The following is a 20,139-nucleotide window of genomic DNA, read 5'->3' on the forward strand; positions in this document are numbered from 1 at the left end:
AAAAACTCGCTGCTGTCATGGAGCTCAACTGCTTCTTCCAGTGAAGAGGCTCAGGGTGTGTGCACGAAGGCAGACTGACTCCCACACAGCAGTCCTGCATCGCTTTCTCCACTCCAAGCCCCAATACCTCCTTCTGCAGGGAACCCTGCTCTGCAAAGAGCCACCCGGGTCAGTACCTCCTGGCAGCAGTCCCCACGGAACATTTTACCCTTGCAGATGTTCAGTGGATGGCAGTAAGCTGTTTTAGTGTCAGCAACATCTATTTGTTTGATTTAGTTTTGCATATTCTAATGAGACCATGAAACATTTCTGTGAACTGCTGTACACTCTTGTGTGTGCAAAGTAACTCAGTGCCTGCACACCTCTAGGCCTACAAAGAAAAATATCAGCATTACCAAATCGTAAATACCGAGTTTATCCTCTTCTTTATCCGCTGCTAGACATTTCCAGAGAGGAGCATCTCCCAGCAAGCCTTGAAAGTTGGTTGCTTGAAACGATTGAATGTTTGCTTCACTCATTCTGCATTAATGGTGTCAAACACAGCAGTTTGTAATTATTACTAAAGCAGAAGTATAAAACACTCTTGGTGATCTAACGAAATGACCAAAGGATTCACAGCAAACAATTTGAAACTGGCTTTTCTTCAGCATTTTACTGCACATTAGAAAATAATTACAGTTAGGGGTTGGAGGACAGTAGGAGATTGCTCTTTCATGACACCGACCAGCTTTGGGTCTGTCTGGGATACAGAAAAGCATCTTCATAAAGCCCCCGACAAGAATCACTGAGTGTTTCGTTTGTTTTCTTGCCGAACATCTCCCCCACGGAGCACCCGGGCAGGGGATGCCCAGGCGCGCAGGGGGACGGCTGGCGCCCGGGGCCCGAGCCCCACTCGCCGTGCCCGGGCACAAGCCGCAGCCGCCGCCGCCGCCCCAGCGCCGGGAGCGGACACCCCCGCCTCGACCCCCGGCGGGCCCGGGCCGGGCCGGGGGCCGGCGGGGAGGCGGGCTGAGGGCCGGGCCCCACCGAGGACCCCCCGAGGGAGGGGCTGCACTAAGGCGCGGGGTGGGCACACGGAGCCGGCAGAAGAGCGTGGAGAGGCCGCCCGGCCAGGGAGCACGGCGGCGGCTGCGGAGCGGGGCGAGAGGGGGAGCAGAGAGGAGCGGAGCAGAGCGGCCAGTCGGCGCGGCGGGGCCATGCCGGGGTCCGGCCCCGCAGCCTGGCGCGTCTGGCTCTGCGCGGCCGTCCTGGGGGGCCTGGCGGCGGCGAGGCCCCGCCGGCGAGGTAAGCGGCGACGGTCCGGGCACCGAGGGCGGGCGAGCGGCTCCAGGCGGGGGCATCGCCGCCGGCAGGTGAACAGGAGGGCGCGGAGGCGGGCGGCGGCCCCGGGCGCCGTAGCGCGGAGAGGGCAGCGCTGGCCCTGGGCCCCGCCGGGTTTTGAAGCAGCCCCCTGGCAGGGAGCGTACTCCCTGTACGGTCCCAAGGGGGCGGCTCGGTCAGGTCCTTCCCCCGTGCCCGCATGTCGCCTGTGGTCCAGCCCGGTAGCTACACGTAACTAGTTTCACTGGAAGAGGCTTAACTTTAGGAACTGACAAAATAGGGATAGTCATTGTCACAGTGCACCTGCAGGGAAAACCTACCAAGTGACAATCGAAGGCCAGGAATCTTAATTCTCCCATTCTCTCTTCCTTTCTCTCTTTTACCTGGGTGCCAGAGCCCGTGCTGTGCATTGGCACACCCTTAGCTGGGACCTCTGCAAAAGGCTTTGCAAAACCTGTGCAAAACCCATGTCCGCTTTGTTTCAAATTTCTGAGGGAAAATCCACATAAAGAGTAGATACAATAGCTTATTATATTGAGAACTACTAGAAAATATTCTATAAGCATGTATTTTACATTTTTTTGAAGGTTATGCAACTATTTACTACCTCTACAAAGCACCCTTTAGGGTGTGGACATGAGTGGCTGAGGAGTATTTCAACACCCATTCAAATAGTGCTATTTATATATATGTATTAATGTGTGCACATTGATTCTATTTTCTTTGTGGTTCCGCATATAGGAGTATTCATATTCCTGTTCCATGGTGTTGTGATACTGTCATTGCTTCAACATTTGTGAGCATGTTCTTTCATATGTCTCATTCAAGCAAATGGTGTCTTCTAGGTAAAGAGTTACATTCATTTTTTTATTTCGCTTTAAAAATGTTACCCAAAACTTCTTCCAAAAAGTTAATTTCTTTCTATTTTAGTATTTTGAAAGAGTTTAAATCCACAAATCTGAGCACTTAGGTTAAATGCAGTTCTGGTTCTAATCTCTGCCTTGGGATGTTTATATGCTGCATCCTTTGCAGTCAGTAGATGCAAGAAAAAGCACATTCAAGATCTGAGTGGGCACTTACTAAGGGCACTATTTGTTTATCTGTAGCCATTTGCCAGGTCCTGGCCTTTGGACCGCAGGAGATAGAAACTGATAAGCTTTCTGTACCTGAGGAGCTGAGCTGCCAGTCCTGCCACTCTGTCCTCGCCTGCCAGTACTCCATGGGTGGCTGCTTTTCCCAGCCAGTTTACACCCAGCAGTCCTCAGTCCCTGACTGCTCTATAATGCTGGTCCTGCCCAAGAACAGGTAGAAAATCGTGTATCGGCCTCTCCATGCGGATGGATGGGAACAGAGATGGGAACAGGGAATTGAAAAGTCCTTCCTTTGAGGAACTCATTTTCCACTGACTCAGAGGCAGTCATCAGGAGCCACTTAAATACCTCTTTGTGGAAAATGGGCTCCTGTGTCTTTCAAGAACCTCTTTGACTTTTGGTTAAGGTATGGTGTTCAAAGTAACTATTACCTGACCCTGTTTGTGGTGTAGTGGTACAAACCCCCGAGTGCTGGCAGTAAGTGCCACTAAGTGCAAGGGTGCAGTTGCCTGACACTTGGCCCAGTGGTCTGCCTAAAACAGCCCACACAGAGCTTAAGTAACCGTGCCTTTCAGAAGACAATCCTCCATTGTCACTTCAGAGATTTCATCTATATGTCTCCCAAAAAGGCCTGATGTATGCATACTAGTTTGTATATTTTTGCATTTTAAGCTGTTCAGGCAGATGATTGGAAAAATCTGCCCGATATAGAAAGCAACCAGCAAAAAAACCCCAGCTCTCAGAATAACCCAATGTAGCAAATACGTACAGTGAAGTCTGGGAAGCAAGCAGACCGGATATATGGTATCTGAAATGCTGCATTAATCCTGAGATGAGCTATTTTTACTGAACAAGGAAGTTTTCATAGTATAAACTCAGGACTGGATTTAATAACAGGGCCTCAGCCTTTCAATTGTGAGCCGTGATCCAGTGAGGCACTTCTTATTGTTCATCCTCCGGCACAATGCTATACTTGTGTTTAAGATGTTGCAAAAGTTGGATTCTTTTCTGGCTTACGGTCACATTTCTCAGTATCTGGCAGGACCAAGGAGGACTGGGATGGATTCAGGCAAAGCTCACTGCATTAATCCTGAAGACAGTTAGGAAAAAGCAAATATGGAATCAAATTCTTCCTGGCATGCAGAGGCCTCGGTTAAAGAACAGTAGAGAGCTGTAAGACAGTATATATGGTGTTTGTAGAAAGAAGCACTGAATATGATAAATAAGCTCAACTTCTAGGGCAACAGCTGCATATTTTCCCAAGACAGATTGCTTTTCTAGCAGATAGTATGTAGCACCTGGACCTCCAAGCAAAATGGGAGAGTTTGACTTCCTAGAAATAAGTTTCTCCTCGTAGCCTATCGCGTGTGTCTCCCCTAGGTTAAGTTAAACTAATGGTGCACAATCTACAAAGGAGGCTGAATTTCACAGTCTTAAGTATTCATTTGTGTATTTTGTAATTAGAATTTTGATTTCATTGTTCTAAAGCAAATATTTAAATTTCCTAAATCACTAATACATTTAAAGGTCCTAAAAGAAAAAAATAAAAATAATATTTCCGTATATATGGAAAGATTTCCATCAAGAATAATCATTCTAACTAAAACTAACTAAATAACATGAGTTTTCCCTTTTGTGTCAGAACATGTCAGAATGCTTTGTCACTGTGGATGAAGATGCTGTAAGTCAATAGTAGCATATGTGCCTTCTCATACTTTAATGTTCCACCCACACTAGGCAGAGCTGGTAGGTAAGCTTGCCCTGTAGGTAAGCTTCCTTAGCACTTTCAAGTATCAGACCCTGTTTTCAGTTTCTTATTATTTTGTCAGACTTGACTCATTGGGTCACAAATTGCTGGGTGTTAGACACTAGCAAAGCTTTTCTGGAGCATTACAGCAAAATTGGTGTTCATCATTCCGAGAATGAAGTTTGAAAGAATGCTTATATAATTTATTTTTTTTTTTTTTAAATAAATCCTGAATAAGGAAATCATTATTTCAGTGGAAAATTTAGCCAACTCCCCTCTTAAATGCCTGTGACTTGAGCAGGTCTGTTCTGCAGGGGTAACTTTTTCACAGATGATAACACAATATTCAGTGTTGTGTATGTGTCCATAAATATGATAGTTTTACTTGTTTCTGCTGTTGCTAGAGTTAGACAGCACATCAGTTACACCCTCAGATGTGTAATAAAATATTTTAATGTGTATTATTGATTATGGCAGTTATTTTCAGTTGTTTTGCAGAGTGGGTAAGGAAAATAAAAGAAAAAATCAACCAGTGTTATGCAACATGAGATTTCCAAGCAATAAGTATGGAAATACTAGCATAATTCTAAAAAGGAAGAAAGAATACACGAAGAGCTGGGTGACATTTTAAAGTGATGTACATAATAATAAGAAAAGTATAATTTGATCTTTAGTAGGATTTATAACCCTATTACAAGTGAGTACAGTCAGCTGTTTTAAAGATTTATCAAATGATGATCTAATTAAACCGTGGAGGAAAAGACAACAAAGACTTGTCTGATGTCTAGGTTGATTTATTAATGGAAAAGGTAACAGATATTAATTGCTTCAGGAGTGATTCAGTTACAGGAAAGAAAACTAATGACGGTGCTGTGTGAAAGGGACAATTCCAGTAAAAAATAGAAGACAGGAAGAAACTTTCACCATGGTTCATAAACTGCTTGTGCTGAAGCTTGCTTGGAAAACATTTCAATAACACACATGACTGACCTGTGATTCTTCAAGGGCTTTTCTTCAAATTCCAGTGAGGGGTAAATTCTCATTAAGGTCAACTTGTATGGACACGTATAGCCTACAGGTTACTACAAGCAACTCAAAAGCACAGTGGTGGCACAGTCAATCAGTTGACTCCCATCTGCCCTTAGAGGACAGAAGATAAAGCTATTGTTACCTGCCTGGGTAGCCTAAAGCCATATCAGATTAAATCTTCAGTCTTTGAAAGACTATAGGATTCTCATACTGTGCTTGAAAGAGATGAGGTCTGTTCTTTCACTGGGGCATCTTCTTCATTTAAAGGAGGGGAATTACCTGCTTTTGAAACTGTTTTATAATTGCGGTTATCTGAACAGTGATATGAAAGAATGTGGTAGATAGCACATTATTGCACAATTTGAACCAAAACGTGTTTGTAATCAGTGACACAATTATACCATGCAAAATATGGGACAAATACAAAAAAAACCTGGGAGTGAAAACTGAAGATCAGACTATTAATATTCAAAATGCAGATCTTTGCTTACAGCTGCATTTTTTTAATTCATTAGTTACATAGTAGAGGCAAGAATTAAGATTAACGGTGTCATTCAATATAACTTGAAATTCCATTCACAGTCAGCATTGGTCGGTACCCATTTTTAAGAGCAAGGTAAATAGATATGTATATTTTAAATGTTATTTCTTTATAAACATTTTCTTACTTTGCTTTTCCCTACTTTCGCTTCCCAAGCACATTCCTGAGCAAGAATGGCCGTTCAGTACTTTGCATGCAAATATGCCATTAGCCAGAACTTTTATCATCACTGTCTGTGACAGGAGTCAACTCAGCTGCCAGATCAGACTCTGAAATTCTGGCATTCTGCTTTATTTCTGAATGAGTCTGCATTTTAAAAAAAAACTGTTGTAAAGACTTCTTCAAATTCTGATCCTTCATTTTACCTACCAGCAATTTTGAGGTTTTTTTTTGAGTCCACAAAGTCACTTAGATGTCCAAAAATATGTTTGTCAGTTGTATTTACTTTATTGAAATTTAACATCAGTCATGCAAATGGACTTAAAATGTGTAACTATCTCCCTATTTCCATACACACTTTTGCTATGATCTGTGTGTATACATGCAAACTGTATGCAACTACCTCTCATCCATTTGAGGGAATTTTTCATTTCATGCATAGGAACCCTGTAAAGTGGTAGCCTCTTTACAAAAGGCCTTTGGATAATCCTTACTCCTCTTGAGGTAAGGTTTTGATCATCTCATATATCTGACACCCCATTTTTATTCAGGTTGTTAGGTTTCATAAACATCAGTGGAAACAGAAAGTCAAAATCCAGAGAGAAAGTGTAAACATATTCTTTTCCACTGTTTTTACATCTGGGGTAAATGCCTAATGTGGTTATTAATTTGCATTTATTGTCCATTTAGAGAAAGGAAAGTTATCACATGATGAATTCTATTAAATTTTAGGGTGCTAACATACCCATTTATTGTTGTTACTAAGAGTTCAATATGTTTTTCAGTAAAAGTAGCTTCACGTCATATAGTGGTAAATCCATATTTTCCAGTTAAAAATACTTTACATCTTTTCTAGCATACTTGTTAGGCATTCCATCTTGATACTTGAAATACTCTTGCTCCACAGTTCTTGAATGCTCTTCTGGCGGACATCAGATCCTGCAGAGCCCTTACCGAAGCGTTGATTTTGATTCATCCCACCTCCAGCAATCAGCTATTCAGGATTTAGTATGTGACCATTCCCTAACACCAGGATGGTATCGCTTTATGATTTTCAATAAGCCTGCTGAGATGCCAACCAAGTGCATAGAGGTATTGTTACAGTTCATTTGATTATGAGAAATACATATTTTTCTTAAGAATTTTTCAGTAGGATAGGTATAAAAAAAGAATACAGTTATGGAGGCTGAGGTGGAGGAATACAGAGTACCTGTTCCTCCTAAATACTTGCATATATTAAAAAGTGTTAACTGGACAATTAAGTCTTAAGTGTTGAAAATTTTACACTGAATGGGCAATAACAGAGGATGATAAATTACACCCCTTCTAGAGCACTCCAAAACTGTCATTTGTAGTCACTGATGAAGAAGATTTTTTTCAGTGGCCACGTAGCAGGGGTATCATGTTGTAAAGCTGCAACTATGTGATGGTCAGTCTGTTAGGAAGGCCATGGGAAAGCAGTATAAAGACTTGTAGCCACGTGAATCTGGTGATCGTCGAGCTTTTAAAGTAGTCATGTTAGAGAGAAGAGATTACTCCTAAAATTACTTGAACTAACAGAGCTAACTGAAGATTAGTCGCCTTGTCATCTGCAAGTCCCCTAAGACTCAAGAATTACTTGGAATATTCAATACTTTAGACTTGTAATGCTTGATTTTGGAGCTGTACCAACATCCCTGTAATTGTTATATTCTAAGGAGATATGCCTTTGTAGTTTCCTATTTAAAAACATTTCCTTGATTAAAAAAAATAAAAATGTCATTAGAATATTTTACCTGTGATTTTTCTGATGAATTGAAATTGCCTGGTCACAGTCTCTTAAAAAAAAGAATAAAAGCCCAACAATTAAACACTTCTAAAGGAATACAAACCAGTTAAAACATACTAATAAAATTAAATTGAGATTATAGCAGCCCCTCTTATTTATATTTATTTAATTATTTATTTTAATTTTTATTAACTCTTTACAGCAGTATAAAGCCACTGAAGTAGCTTTAATATGCAGCTGACTCAAGGACTCAAAGGGCTGTCTTACAGAGGCTACTGATATCCAGGCTTTTATACTGAAAAAAAAAGTGAAAAGTATGACTCCTGAAGGACTTTCTTTCAGTTAGATTTGATACAAACAAATTAATTGAGTAGTTGTATTTTCTTAAATTGGATACTTTTATGCAAAGAAGCAGTATGATAAACCAGGGGAAAAAACAATGTGTTTTTCAGAACGGAGGTTAGACTAGCATGATACCTGCTCAGATCATCTAGGAAAGTTTTAGAAACCTGACTAAAGTTCTCAGTGCTTAGTAAATATTTGGTAAAAATAGGCTACCATCCTAATACAGAGGAGTCCAGATAATTACAGTTGGAAAGAGATTGTTTCAAGCCTTATTCAGCAAATGAAATTTATGCATTGACATCTGCTGCTTTGCATCTGTTGACAAAAACAAGGCATTTATTTTGAAATCTCAAAGTAAAAACATTAAACCCAAACTAAAATGGATGTCTTGTTTGGAAAGTTTCCTCCTTTCTTTCCCCGTAGGAGAACTTTTATTATAGCTATATTTAATCCTTGTCAAAGATTCAGACTCTGTTAAACAATCCATTCCATTTTTGTCTACTTCTCATTAATTCTCTGTGTCTGATGGATTGATGGTGGGCTCAGATATTCTAGATTAAGAAAGAAAAGTGTGCTTTTGAGATGAGTTATTGCTCAAGGAGTCTTCAGTAGTCTTTAGACCAACAGGTCTAACGACAATATGATCTGAGACTTTGTTTCACTATCAGGTCAAAGAAAGGAATACTTGAGGTGATGTACAAAGAAGAGGTTCTCAAAATCTCACAGTTTCAGATTTATAGTTTTCATGTAAATATTTTCCAAATGCTGGCTTTAACACACTGTGTCCTTCTAGGCATTTCTCTTCAGTTTGCTTTCTGCAGCACACGAAAGACAGGAGGTGATCTTTAACTCATTCTGGTAACCCATGAACCAGATTCCTTCTTTGTCTCCTTTTCTCAGGATTCATTTTTCTGTATTCCACTACTAAACTCTGGTGTCTGCTAAATCAGACTTACACATTTCAGTTACCATGATTGGTACTGCTGTTGTGTCCTGCATGGCAGCTTCCTTGACCTGAAGACCTCACATAGCCACAGTGGTGAGGGGTGAAGGGGACTATTCCACAGCACACTTCTCTCTCCATGAAGAAAAGCGCTGAACAAGGCTTTTGTTTGCAAGAGAGGGAACAGCAGCCCTCTTAAATCACCTGTTGAATCAGCATCTGAACCACAGACCCTGTGAAGCCCTCTGCTTTGTAAACACCAAAGGGTTTAGGGTTGCTACAAAGTCACTGTGGTTGTTACAGGGGGTGCTACAAGCATATCGATTTCTAAAGGTGGGGAATTGAAGGACAGACAGGGCTTATCAGGTGTCTTGCATTTTTGGCTAGGGCTGCCAGTCAGTAACCTTGCATCAGCTGGCCGCATCTCTTAGAAGAAATCTGGGAGGTTAGCTGAGCCTTCAGGCCATGGCAAAGGGCAGATGAAACGTGTCAGCTTTACCACCTTTAGTTGCTGTTCAGTGTATGTATGTTCTACCCTGTATTTGCTGTGCTCTGACAGCATTCACACAGTCAGTTACTGTAGGTTAACAGGTGTAGAGTAACTCACAAAGCCATAACACAACCGTTAGCTTTTTTGGGCAAAACACTCAGGTGTGGCTCCCAGTGAAGTTCTTCAGGCACTAAATTACAGCCTGTCTTTAGAAAGACAAATTCATTAGACTCAAAGAAGGACTTAAACCTCGTTTGTGTGTATTTGTATCCGACCTTGAGGAGGAAAGTAAGCAAGCCCTCAATTATACTGTCTAAACTCTGCTGAAAGCTCATGCAGGAATTAATTGAATATATGGGCACCTCTCATTAAAGCACAGCAACAGTTTGATATAGCATTAACCATTTTCTGATATTTTTCTCTGGTGCTGAAGATGAATCGCTGTGGTACTCAAGCCCCTGTCTGGTTGTCTCTGAGGGAGTCGGAATCCATGCCTCGACCTGGTGAGATCAAACACTTAACAGCTTGTGCTACATGGCAGTTTTTCTTCAGCGCTTCAAAAGACTGCTGTCTTTTCCGAATCCCTGTCAGTGTGAGGAACTGCGGGGATTTCTTTGTTTACTTACTGCAGCCCACCCAAGGATGCATGGGGTATTGTGCAGAAGGTGAGAAAATGCATGCTCTAACTCAAGTAAGTGTGTATGTTTATGAGGAAGTGTGTTTCTCTTGCAATCCTTACTTTCAGTAATGATACAGTAGAAAAATGATTTGATATGGTAAGGTGGGTTCACACCACCCCTTTTTAACTTACATTTAGCACTCAAGTATTGTTCAAAGCCCAGAAGAACTGAAATTTTCCATATAATGAGGTAGAGATATAAGACAGATTTAGAAGTCAAAATTCAGAGTACCTACAATGGCACTCATACTCTGCAAATATCTGTTACTGAATATGCATAGAATTACGTGTCAGAGTAAATTTTGTTTAAGAACTTGACCAAATTGTATTTATATCAATTATTGTTTAGCGTTGTTAGGAATATTTTTCTTACGGTAAAACTGTAACTGTTTCCGGAGGGTATACACATTGTTGCTAGAAGAAAATTCAACACAGAAATGCTCTACTGATACACACTTTATTAGTACTATGAGAAAGAACTGAAGTGGAGTCCTTTTGCGATGTCTTGTGTTGTCTTGGACCCTTGTGCTGCAAAACTGTGTTGGTGTTCACACCTCAAAACTTCAGTATTTCATTATTCATGACAGATATTTTAGATAACTTAAGGAAGGCATGGATAAATCCTTACAGTTATAAATACTGTGAAATAGTGACAAATCAGTGTAGTAGGAAATTCTTATTAGCTTGTATAACACACTGTTGTGAAAATACTAGCAATATTTTTGTGCATCATATACTGCACTGCTCTAAGTCGTATTCTATATCACTGACTGCTTTCAAAAGCTTAATAGCAAAACTATCAGTGGGTTTTCTGATGCTTTATTAGCCCATCATTATACCTTTAGTCCAATTGTTAAGGCATTCTCCAAGGGTTTATTGACAGAAAAAAAAATGCCAGAAATGGGACATTTCAACATGCAAGTGACTGAAGCATTGAAGAACTCCTGCACTATAGGACTTTGCATTTACTTTGGATGATGGCTCATGAAGAGGAAAAGGGATGTAAAAACCATAGGCAGTGAGCTAGCAAATTTTTACTGCCTCAAAACAAAGTAGGCAAGAGACATAACTCTGGTTTGGCTCTGCTGAGTACTATAAATCTGAAACATGTTTTGAGTTTAAAAGCTGTCTTTTAAGATTATGTTTTCATGCAAAGTGCGTTGTACTCTTGTGCTGATTTTTGTATCTAGGTTACCATGTGTACTGTGTTTTCTCTTTAACACTTGGTAGCTGTAAACACTTGATGCAAAAACGCCAGTAAAGCGTTTGACACAGTCTCCCACAGCATCCTCGCAGCTAAACTGAGGAAGTGTGGTCTGGATGATCGGGTAGTGAGGTGGATTGTGAACTGGCTGAAGGAAAGATGCCAGAGAGTGGTGGTCAATGGGACAGAGTCCAGTTGGAGGCCTGTGTCTAGCGGAGTCCCTCAAGGGTCGGTACTGGGACCAGTACTATTCAATATATTCATTAATGACTTGGATGAGGGAATAGAGTGCACTGTCAGCAAGTTCGCTGACGACACCAAACTGGGAGGTGTGGCTGACACACCAGAAGGCTGCGCAGCCATTCAGAGAGACCTGGACAGGCTGGAGAGTTGGGCGGGGAGAAATTTAATGAAATATAACAAGGGCAAGTGTAGAGTCCTGCATCTGGGCAAGAACAACCCCATGTATGAGTACAAGTGGGGGACAGACCTGTTGGAGAGCAGCATAGGGGAAAGGGCCCTGGGGGTGCTAGTGGACAGCAGGATAACCATGAGCCAGCAATGTGCCCTTGTGGCCAAGAAGGCCAAACAATAGCAGTGCACAAGCACTTTTTCTTAGGCCCCTGTAGAAAAGATGATTTTTTTCAAAGTGGGTCTGCACTGACTTTGGCTGTCCAGGGTTACAGTTAATCTATAAGCATTCAGATGTGGATTTGGGGAGACAAAATATATATTCAAGGGAATAGTTTAATTCCTTTTTATTCACTAACAACATTTATAAGTGTTGGCTGGGTACATCTGCAGTAAAAGATGTAGAGGTGGTAGAATGTTCTGTACCCTTCCTTCTAGATGTAGCCAATTTGCTTGTGATTTCCAACACAAGGCTTTGTAGTGACTGCTGCTATAATTGTATATGAATCGGATTACAAGATTGCTTCTGTTCTGCTAATTTACACTTCAATTAGTGTCTTGTGATATTTGTTGTATTTTTAACATAGGGCAATAATTTAAAAGCATTGGTGTACATACTCTGTGTGTGTGTGAATATACAATTTAAGAACAATTTATAGTTGTTTCAGATGCAGAGCCACAGACCTGTGATCCCGAGGGAATGGAAATTCAGGGCGTCTGTAGCAGTGAGTATTTTGTTTTGATTTTCAAGATTTTCTGTGCATCTGTGACCCAATAATGTCAACACTTGGTCATATTCTGTCTTGAATCAAAGCATGTTCATGTTATCAACAGTGTTGCTCGGTCTGTTGCAAAACGAGCAGTTTGGAGGTAATTTCAGACCTTGGATTATAAAAGTACTTTCTCAGCATAATGTTCAGAATAAGTACCAAAATATTAAAAAGTAATTTTAATAATGCTGATTTATGGATTACTTTGATTCTTTGGGAGTCAAATATAAGATGAATTTACAAATCATACTGTCGCTTACTCTGTTCCTTTTTACTTAGCCCTTCCCTGCCCACCCCTTTCTTCATAAGTAGAGAAAAGATTTTTCTGTCAGGCAGATTTCTTTGCATGTTGCTCACTCCTGTCTGGTAAAATAATTAATTGTATTTTATTCCCTTGTTTTTGTTTTTTTCCCCCCCCTCTTCAGCACCTTCCCATGGTCTAGAATATAATCAAAGGCTGAGTTTTTTCTCCTTTTAATAATTACTAAAAGGAACATACACATTTTCTCTGAGTCTCTAAGCAATTATGTAATATTTCCATGTATGAAAAAAGGTAAATATTATTAGTTTATTAATTGGCAAAATATACATCAATGTCATTTCATCCAATACTGCTTTTGCACAGAATAAAAAGCACAAACTGCACTTCTGTTTGACTAGGTAACCTGGCTCCTTCATCATCTCCATCTGTGTCACCACCACTACCAGCCATTCCTGAAGTTGTAGCAGAGTTGATCAAAGGCAACATTTACCTAAGGTGTACCTTTGGCATTCCTTTTGCAAACGGCTCAGTCGGATTCATTGTGACTTGGTCAAGACTTTCTCCTGAAGGTATCAAAGAAGAACTGAAACACGAGACAGCAGTTCATACGTTCTCACTTCTAGAACTAGATGGGATAAATGTCAGACTTGGAGACAGGGTATGTTAAAATAATTATAATCTTTTTGTATCTTAGTAAATCTGTTATTTTTTTTCTCCATAGCTATTTCATCTAAAAGCATATGATTTCATAAATGTTTAGTAGACACTAACAGTTGTTAGACAGAATCACAGCACATTGCAGCGTAATTTTTCTGGCAGAAGCATATTGCCTCTAGTTGTTGTGTACCCCAACAGTGCCCATATGAATGTGGAAATACCACAGAATATATCAGTAATTATCACTGCCGTTTAGGTTTTTAGACTGTCTCAGTACAGTATAGTGTGTCTCTAGGAGATAAATGTTTATTCAAGTTGCATATTCTTCACCCTCTACTGCAATTTTGTTTGATACTGTAAATTAAAAGGATTTTTGGATGCAACTGCATCTAAGTGAGAGGCTATAAGAGCTACAGGTTGTGAGAAGCTGTGTTGTTGATTCATTAGATAGATTCCTTTTCTCTGAATCAAAAATAAGCTGCTGCTTGATGGCTTTATCTCTAGGATCGGATTTAAATGGTTTAATCTCTGCAATCAAAAGCAGTGGGAATACCTGCATTGACTTGCATTGTAGCAGAATCAAGGTCTAGGCTCTCACAGCAACTTTGAGAAGCTTAAGCACTGGACAATCAATAAGCTTTCTACTTGTATATATCAAAATACAGGTTAATTTTTTCTGGCCAAAATAAAAAACAAAAAAGCACGTGGTTGGTGCATGTGCATTCAAGCCAAAGCCAGGCTGCTTGGGTGGCTTATCACAACAATAGCAATTGCTAATCCTCAAAAAATCCTCTGGGGGCTTTGCGAGTAGTTGCCTGTCAGTGTTAGCTCAATGACAGTCGAAAGGAAAGACACAGACATAAACTATCTGCTGCTGCTATGAATCCTTGGTTTTCTCAGGATCTCAAATATTGCATGTGTGGTCAACACATCTCAAAAGGGATACAGCAAAATAAACAAACAAAAAATACATAAACAAAGCGAAACCACAGTGTCTAGTAGCATGGAACTGGTTCAGTGGAGGGAAATCACAGGAAATTCTTCAGCTTGAAAAAGATTATTCAGGCCTGTGACACCAAGAAAAAAGTATAGTAAGAAGAGGAGGAGGAGGAAGGGATGATTGTTTTGCATAATCTAAGATCTAATGGGCACTGAACAAAATTAAAAGGCAACAAATGTGAAACAGACAATAAGAAGTAAATAACATGTAATAAAGTACAGAATGCATTTACACAAGATGTCATGGGGTGCAGAAATGTTCCAGAAGGGATTTGTTAAATCCGTGGATACTTAGGTGCTTGTTAAACATGACGGTTTGTATGTGGTCTTTAGTTCAAGAAGTCTCTGCACCACTGGTGAGGTATGCCAGGAAGAAGTCTTAGGACGCTCAGCCTCTTTCTATGTTTTTCTTAAGCAGCACCAGTGGCAATCAGTAACTTCTAGTGTGAACAGAAGTTCTGTTCTGGGCATGATGAATGCATCAGACTGACCCACGATGGCTGGGGTTTATCTTCACCTGACCACTTCGTACCAAAAATGTATTCTATTATTTTGTTTTTGCCCTACAGGTCTACTGTAGCAGTTCTGCTTTTTTCATGGAGGAGACAGATATACAAAGCGCTTCTGTTGAGAGCAAGGAATTTTTTGCTGGCATTAAGGTAATTTTGAAAGAAAATGATGTTTTGCTTTATTGTAGTAGGAGTCCTTCTGAGTATTGCTATAGCAGTCAGTCCTCTGACTAGAAGGCACTCAAACTGTGTTACTTGTGAATTAATAGAGCATGGTTTTGGCTGTAGTGAACTTAAATTTGCCAAAAAGCAGAAGAATCAAAGCTGTTTCTATACTCCCCATGTACTCAAGGTGCCGGAAGGGTGAATTGGCAACTCACCCAGGTTATAACTATGTAGTGAAGCCCCGATCTCTATCAGCTAGAGTTGACTCTGACGCTGTATTTGTAACCTAAGGAGGGCCACAGCTCAGATGTGAGCCCTGCACACTGTTCTACATTACATTTAACTGATGCTGCCTTTCTGATGTGATTTTGACCTGTGCCAACGGGCTCTCCCAGCGCATGGCTCACGGGATAGCCTAGGCCAGGGCCTCTTCCCCGCTGGCCATGGGGGCGAGGGACAGGTGAGACTTAGAGAGGGAAAGCAGGACACAAGCTGTGCCATGCTGCTTGGCCAGAGGCCAGGGTCCAAACTTGTCTTAATTCTTACTGTGGCTATCGCTACAGGGACCAATTTGCTGGCCAGGAATGGGACCCTAGTCCCAGAAAGACATACTGCATGTGATCATCTGTTCAGAATAGTCCTGTTTCACCCAAAGTACAACACTCAACTGTAGGGCTGTGTTACTGGTCTCTAGTTGCGTTTTTGATTATGTATCAATAGTGAACTGTGTTGTAAGTTTACAGAGAAGAATCCCAGGAAAAATATGGTGCTTCCAAATTCTCTTGGGACATTGTTGCCTGTAGGTAGCTTCCCCCTGCTCCCTCCCACACAATACAGCAAATTGCTTGTATTTTAGATTCTAGAAGTTACCCAGAGAATATATTTTTTATGGTGTTAATGTGGTTTGCTAATTCCTTACATTTCTAGCTAGTCTTTACTCTTGCCCTTTCCTTATCCTTGTCTCTTATTCTCAAGACTCTTGCTGCTGTGTCCTCGTCTTCTCCCCAGTGTGCTACTGCTCTTCAGACCATCTAAATAAGCCTGATCAAGTGGAACAGGCTATGCACCTTGGCATTCAGTCTTTTTAGTCTTTTATATTTTACTCCCAGCTGGTTAGTAAGCAATACTGTAGTAGTTCACCCACAAAGATTGCATTTTAAATACAATTTCTTCTGTGCTAGATACATCCAGAAACATATGATATATCAGAAGATGGGAAGGAATACAGACTGGCAATAGAAAGTAGCATTCCTATTCCTTGTCCCAAGTTTAAACAGCTTGAAAGTGACTGCAAAATCTCACTAACATTAAATACTGTTGACAAAGGTAAGTATTATCCTGATTTTTGTTGCATTTTCTATGTTTAATGTGTTTTTCTAAATATTCCTGATGGTCTACTTCTTTGAGGAAGCTGTTACATTGTAAAATACTTTCTAAAATGTTAAACCAAAATATTCACAGGCTGTATGTAGTGCTGCTGAAAGTATGGAAGAGTGTGTCCATAATCCATTACTTGTTGAAGTTAACAGGTGTTTTTGGCAGTTGTGGATATTGGAGCCATCTTCTTTGACTTGAATAGAAAGAATACCGTAATACTTGCAAAGTTTATAATTCATTTTGTTGACCTGCTGTGTTGAAAGTATTGTATATGCAGTTGTGAAGTCCTCATTTTTGACTGTTATCATTTTCTGTAGTACTTTCTCAAGCACAAGTCCTGTGAGCCCCAGGAGGAGCCTTGCCTATGCAGACAACCATTTTTACGTCACATCAGCAAGACTATCATGATTTTCATTTGGCTATCAAACTGGAAAATTCAAAACCATTTTCTTGTGTGTGTGTGTGAAGATGTAGAGAGGGGTTTTTGCATGACCAAACCCAAGGAAAATGCATAGTTATTTTCATTTAGGAAAATGCTCGTAAATAAGTTAGTGTTTATATTACCAGTAGTATACAAAATTTGACTTGTTTGGAGGAAAACTCACTAATGATGTTTTTTCATTAAAACAGGTAAAGAGCAGTTAGGTTTAAACTTGGCTCTGTCTTCTTGTCATGTGGATCTTCTCCAGAAACGCTGCAATAATGGAATCTGTAGTCAAGCTGTAATTTATTTCACTGCTGTGACAGACTTTATGCAGGATGGAGACAGAATTACCAGCATTGCAGTTGAACCTATATCCAGTGAGAATTTCCTGTGGAATGGCTATGTTCCAGAAAGCACACAGGTTGAAAATCTTCATGTTAAGCTCTGTAAAAGCAACTGGCCAGAAATGTGTCTGATGTAAATGATGCATCTATTTCAGTTGTGATGTGCTGGCTCACACCAAGATTTCTAAGTGGTCAATTTTCCATTGTTTTATTTTCATTCAAATATTGCATTTTCATTTGAATTAAGTTTGTTTTTTTTTAACATTTGAATATTAATATAACTGCTTAGGTTGGTTAAAAGTATAATATAACATATTTATTAGAAAGTAATCTAGTATCATAAGATAAATAATGTGCCTGTGTCTGCTTATTTCTTAATCTGACATGGCTTACCATGTGCTTCTTTGTTTTGAAGATTACAGTAAAGGATCTACCCACTGCCTACTGCTACTCATTTACAGACCCTCATATAATTACGTTTGATGGAAGGTAATCATTGGATTGCTGCTCTTAATTTTAAGTGGGTTTTATGTTTTTGGTTTTTTTTTTTGATCTATGCTGGTGATATAAGTTAGCTGTAGTTTTCCACAGCTGTGCTCTGCATTTTATACTCTTTCTTGGACAATAAGTTAACATGCTGTAGGTAGTAAAAGCTTGCCAGTCATTATGATGTTTGTAATGTTTGTATTTCTAAATGCAAGTTTTGGGTTGTGGCAAAAGAGTGAAGCAAGTAGACTATTTCCATTTTTAGAGAAGTATGCCAAGTACGTCTACAGCACAGTTTCCCTATTTCTGTGTGTCAGTATCTGAATCCCTGTAAGGATCAAGTTGCTAGAAGCTATCTGCTGTCTGTGTAACATTGTGCTGAGTTCATTAATGGCATTGAAAGCGATTTACTCACTGTTGTCATTTGCACATCACTGACCTTTCTGAAGTGAAGACAGATTCCTTGGGCACAGCTGGCATGTTTTTGATATGCTTCTGTCTTTCAGAGTGTTTCTAATTCGTGGAAGGTGTCAAAACAAACACAGGTTCCACACATGGACTTGTATATTCTCTGCTCAGCAGAAGCACATTTCTTCAAGTGGCAGGGTGAGAGGAAGAGGATGTGTTGCCTCCAAAAAAGGATGTGCAGCTCACAACCCCATTTTTCTTGTGAACTTGGTAAAGGAAGGGAAAAGACAAGTTGTAATTGCTTCTCTGATAGCACCGTGACTAGTAATAATAATAAAGTCACTGGCGTTATCCTGATCTTGCAATTTGTCCTTCAGTGGAAATTACAGGGATAGCTTCACTGGGCATTTGAACCATCGATGCATTGTGATCAAGCTTTCTTATGAAGCAGTGATGCTGCAGGGAAAGATAAGGATAAAGTCTGTTGCTGCTTTATTTTACAAACTGCAGAAACAAATAGAAAAGGAACTGTCCTTACTGAATCGTGGGTAATCCTGTGCTGTCCCAGTAGGGTAGCCATCGGCAGTTCATCTGCTGGCCCATTATACACCAAGCAAATCACCATTCTGCAGTTAACTGTCAAATGCCATTTATAGTGAAGAGGCTGTTAAACCTGCAGCAAAAGTTTGGGTTTTTTTCTTTTCCCTTCTTTTTTTTGCCTTCTCACTGCTGAATCATTAAGTTGGCCATTTTAGCCTTGCTTCAGGGAACAGATGGCTAACCCTAAGGGAAAAAAAGGAAGTCACTATCTATGGTTATCATCTTAAATAATTTTCAAATCTTTGGGAATAAGCACTCCCCATCTCCATTTTAATAAAGCAGACCTTTTAAAAAGTGTGTGACTTTCTAAACCATTTTGTCAAGTGTACTTACTCAATTTTCAGCAACTGCCCCCCACATGCCCACTGCTATGTATGTTATTGCTCTTGCTGTATAGGTGTACTGCTGTAGAAACACAAAGGTTAAGAAGTACCCTCCAGTTCCCAGTCATAAGCACTGTTAAAAAAATATCAAAGAATGGCAGTGGCTTCATGGTTATGTTTCTATTCACAACAATTATCTACATATACTCCACTCCTGATCCTTCTTTTATTCCTTATTTTTCTGCTGTAAAACAGGTTTAATTTTTTTGATTTAGAGCTGCACAGAGGAAGATATGATGGTGTTTGTCCAGAACAAAGTTGTGTGTTGGTTTGTGTGCCGTACTGTTTGGTTTTTCTGGTGCAGGAGAATGACTTGCAATATCAAAGTTCACCAAATATTAGAAATCTGTTTTAAGATAAAGTTGTTGACATGTGGTGATGATACAGTTATTTTATAACCAAAGTGATATCACATGCTGTTCTTTTAATTCCAGACTCTATGACAATTTTAAAACAGGAACATTTGTTCTCTATAAGAGTACGTCTCGAGATTTTGAAGTTCATGTTCGCCAGTGGGACTGTGGAAGTCTTCACTACCCAGCATCCTGTAACTGTGGCTTTGTTGCCAAAGAAGACAGTGATATAATTGCATTTGACATGTGCAGTGGTCAGCTACGTGAGTCACAGCCGCACTTATCTGTAATAAGTAGAGACACAACAGGAAGCAATGTCATAATCACTGAATCCTACCTAGGAAGAAAAGTAACAGTAAGTAGTAAATAATTGCTCGTGGATGTCATGGTTATCTCAGCAATTATTTTTACCAATTCACACCAACTTCAGAACTAAAAACTTGCTTTTTTTCTGCAATTAAGCAATAGCATAATGTTTATTTTACAGTCGTAGTCCTTTGGCCAGTGTTTTGCTTGTAAGTGAAGAATATTGTCCTCAAAAACAAGGATGTGTTTCTTTTTGTCAGCTACAAAAAGAAAGTTGAGAAAGGTGCTGCAAAAGAGTCTGTTCATATTACCAGAATCAACCCTTTCCATATGCTAGCATGTGAAGAGTGAGCAGCCTGGCTGATCTTT

At 40.0% G+C, this 20,139-nt stretch overlaps 1 protein-coding gene across 1 annotated transcript in view; it reads left to right on the forward strand.

The window, feature by feature from the left end:
* The first annotated feature begins 1,196 nt into the window (after nucleotides 1–1,196).
* Nucleotides 1,197–20,139, forward strand: part of VWDE (von Willebrand factor D and EGF domains) — a 39,062-nt gene continuing 20,119 nt past the window's right edge. Inside the window, 10 exon segments of the mRNA XM_068405205.1 lie at nucleotides 1,197–1,284; nucleotides 6,795–6,979; nucleotides 9,867–10,098; nucleotides 12,387–12,452; nucleotides 13,158–13,417; nucleotides 14,985–15,074; nucleotides 16,271–16,415; nucleotides 17,097–17,311; nucleotides 17,650–17,723; nucleotides 19,546–19,819. Coding sequence (XP_068261306.1) covers nucleotides 1,197–1,284; nucleotides 6,795–6,979; nucleotides 9,867–10,098; nucleotides 12,387–12,452; nucleotides 13,158–13,417; nucleotides 14,985–15,074; nucleotides 16,271–16,415; nucleotides 17,097–17,311; nucleotides 17,650–17,723; nucleotides 19,546–19,819 — 1,629 coding nt within the window.

This window comes from Nyctibius grandis, chromosome 7 (genome assembly GCF_013368605.1).
Source record: "Nyctibius grandis isolate bNycGra1 chromosome 7, bNycGra1.pri, whole genome shotgun sequence".
NCBI lineage: Eukaryota > Metazoa > Chordata > Aves > Nyctibiiformes > Nyctibiidae > Nyctibius > Nyctibius grandis.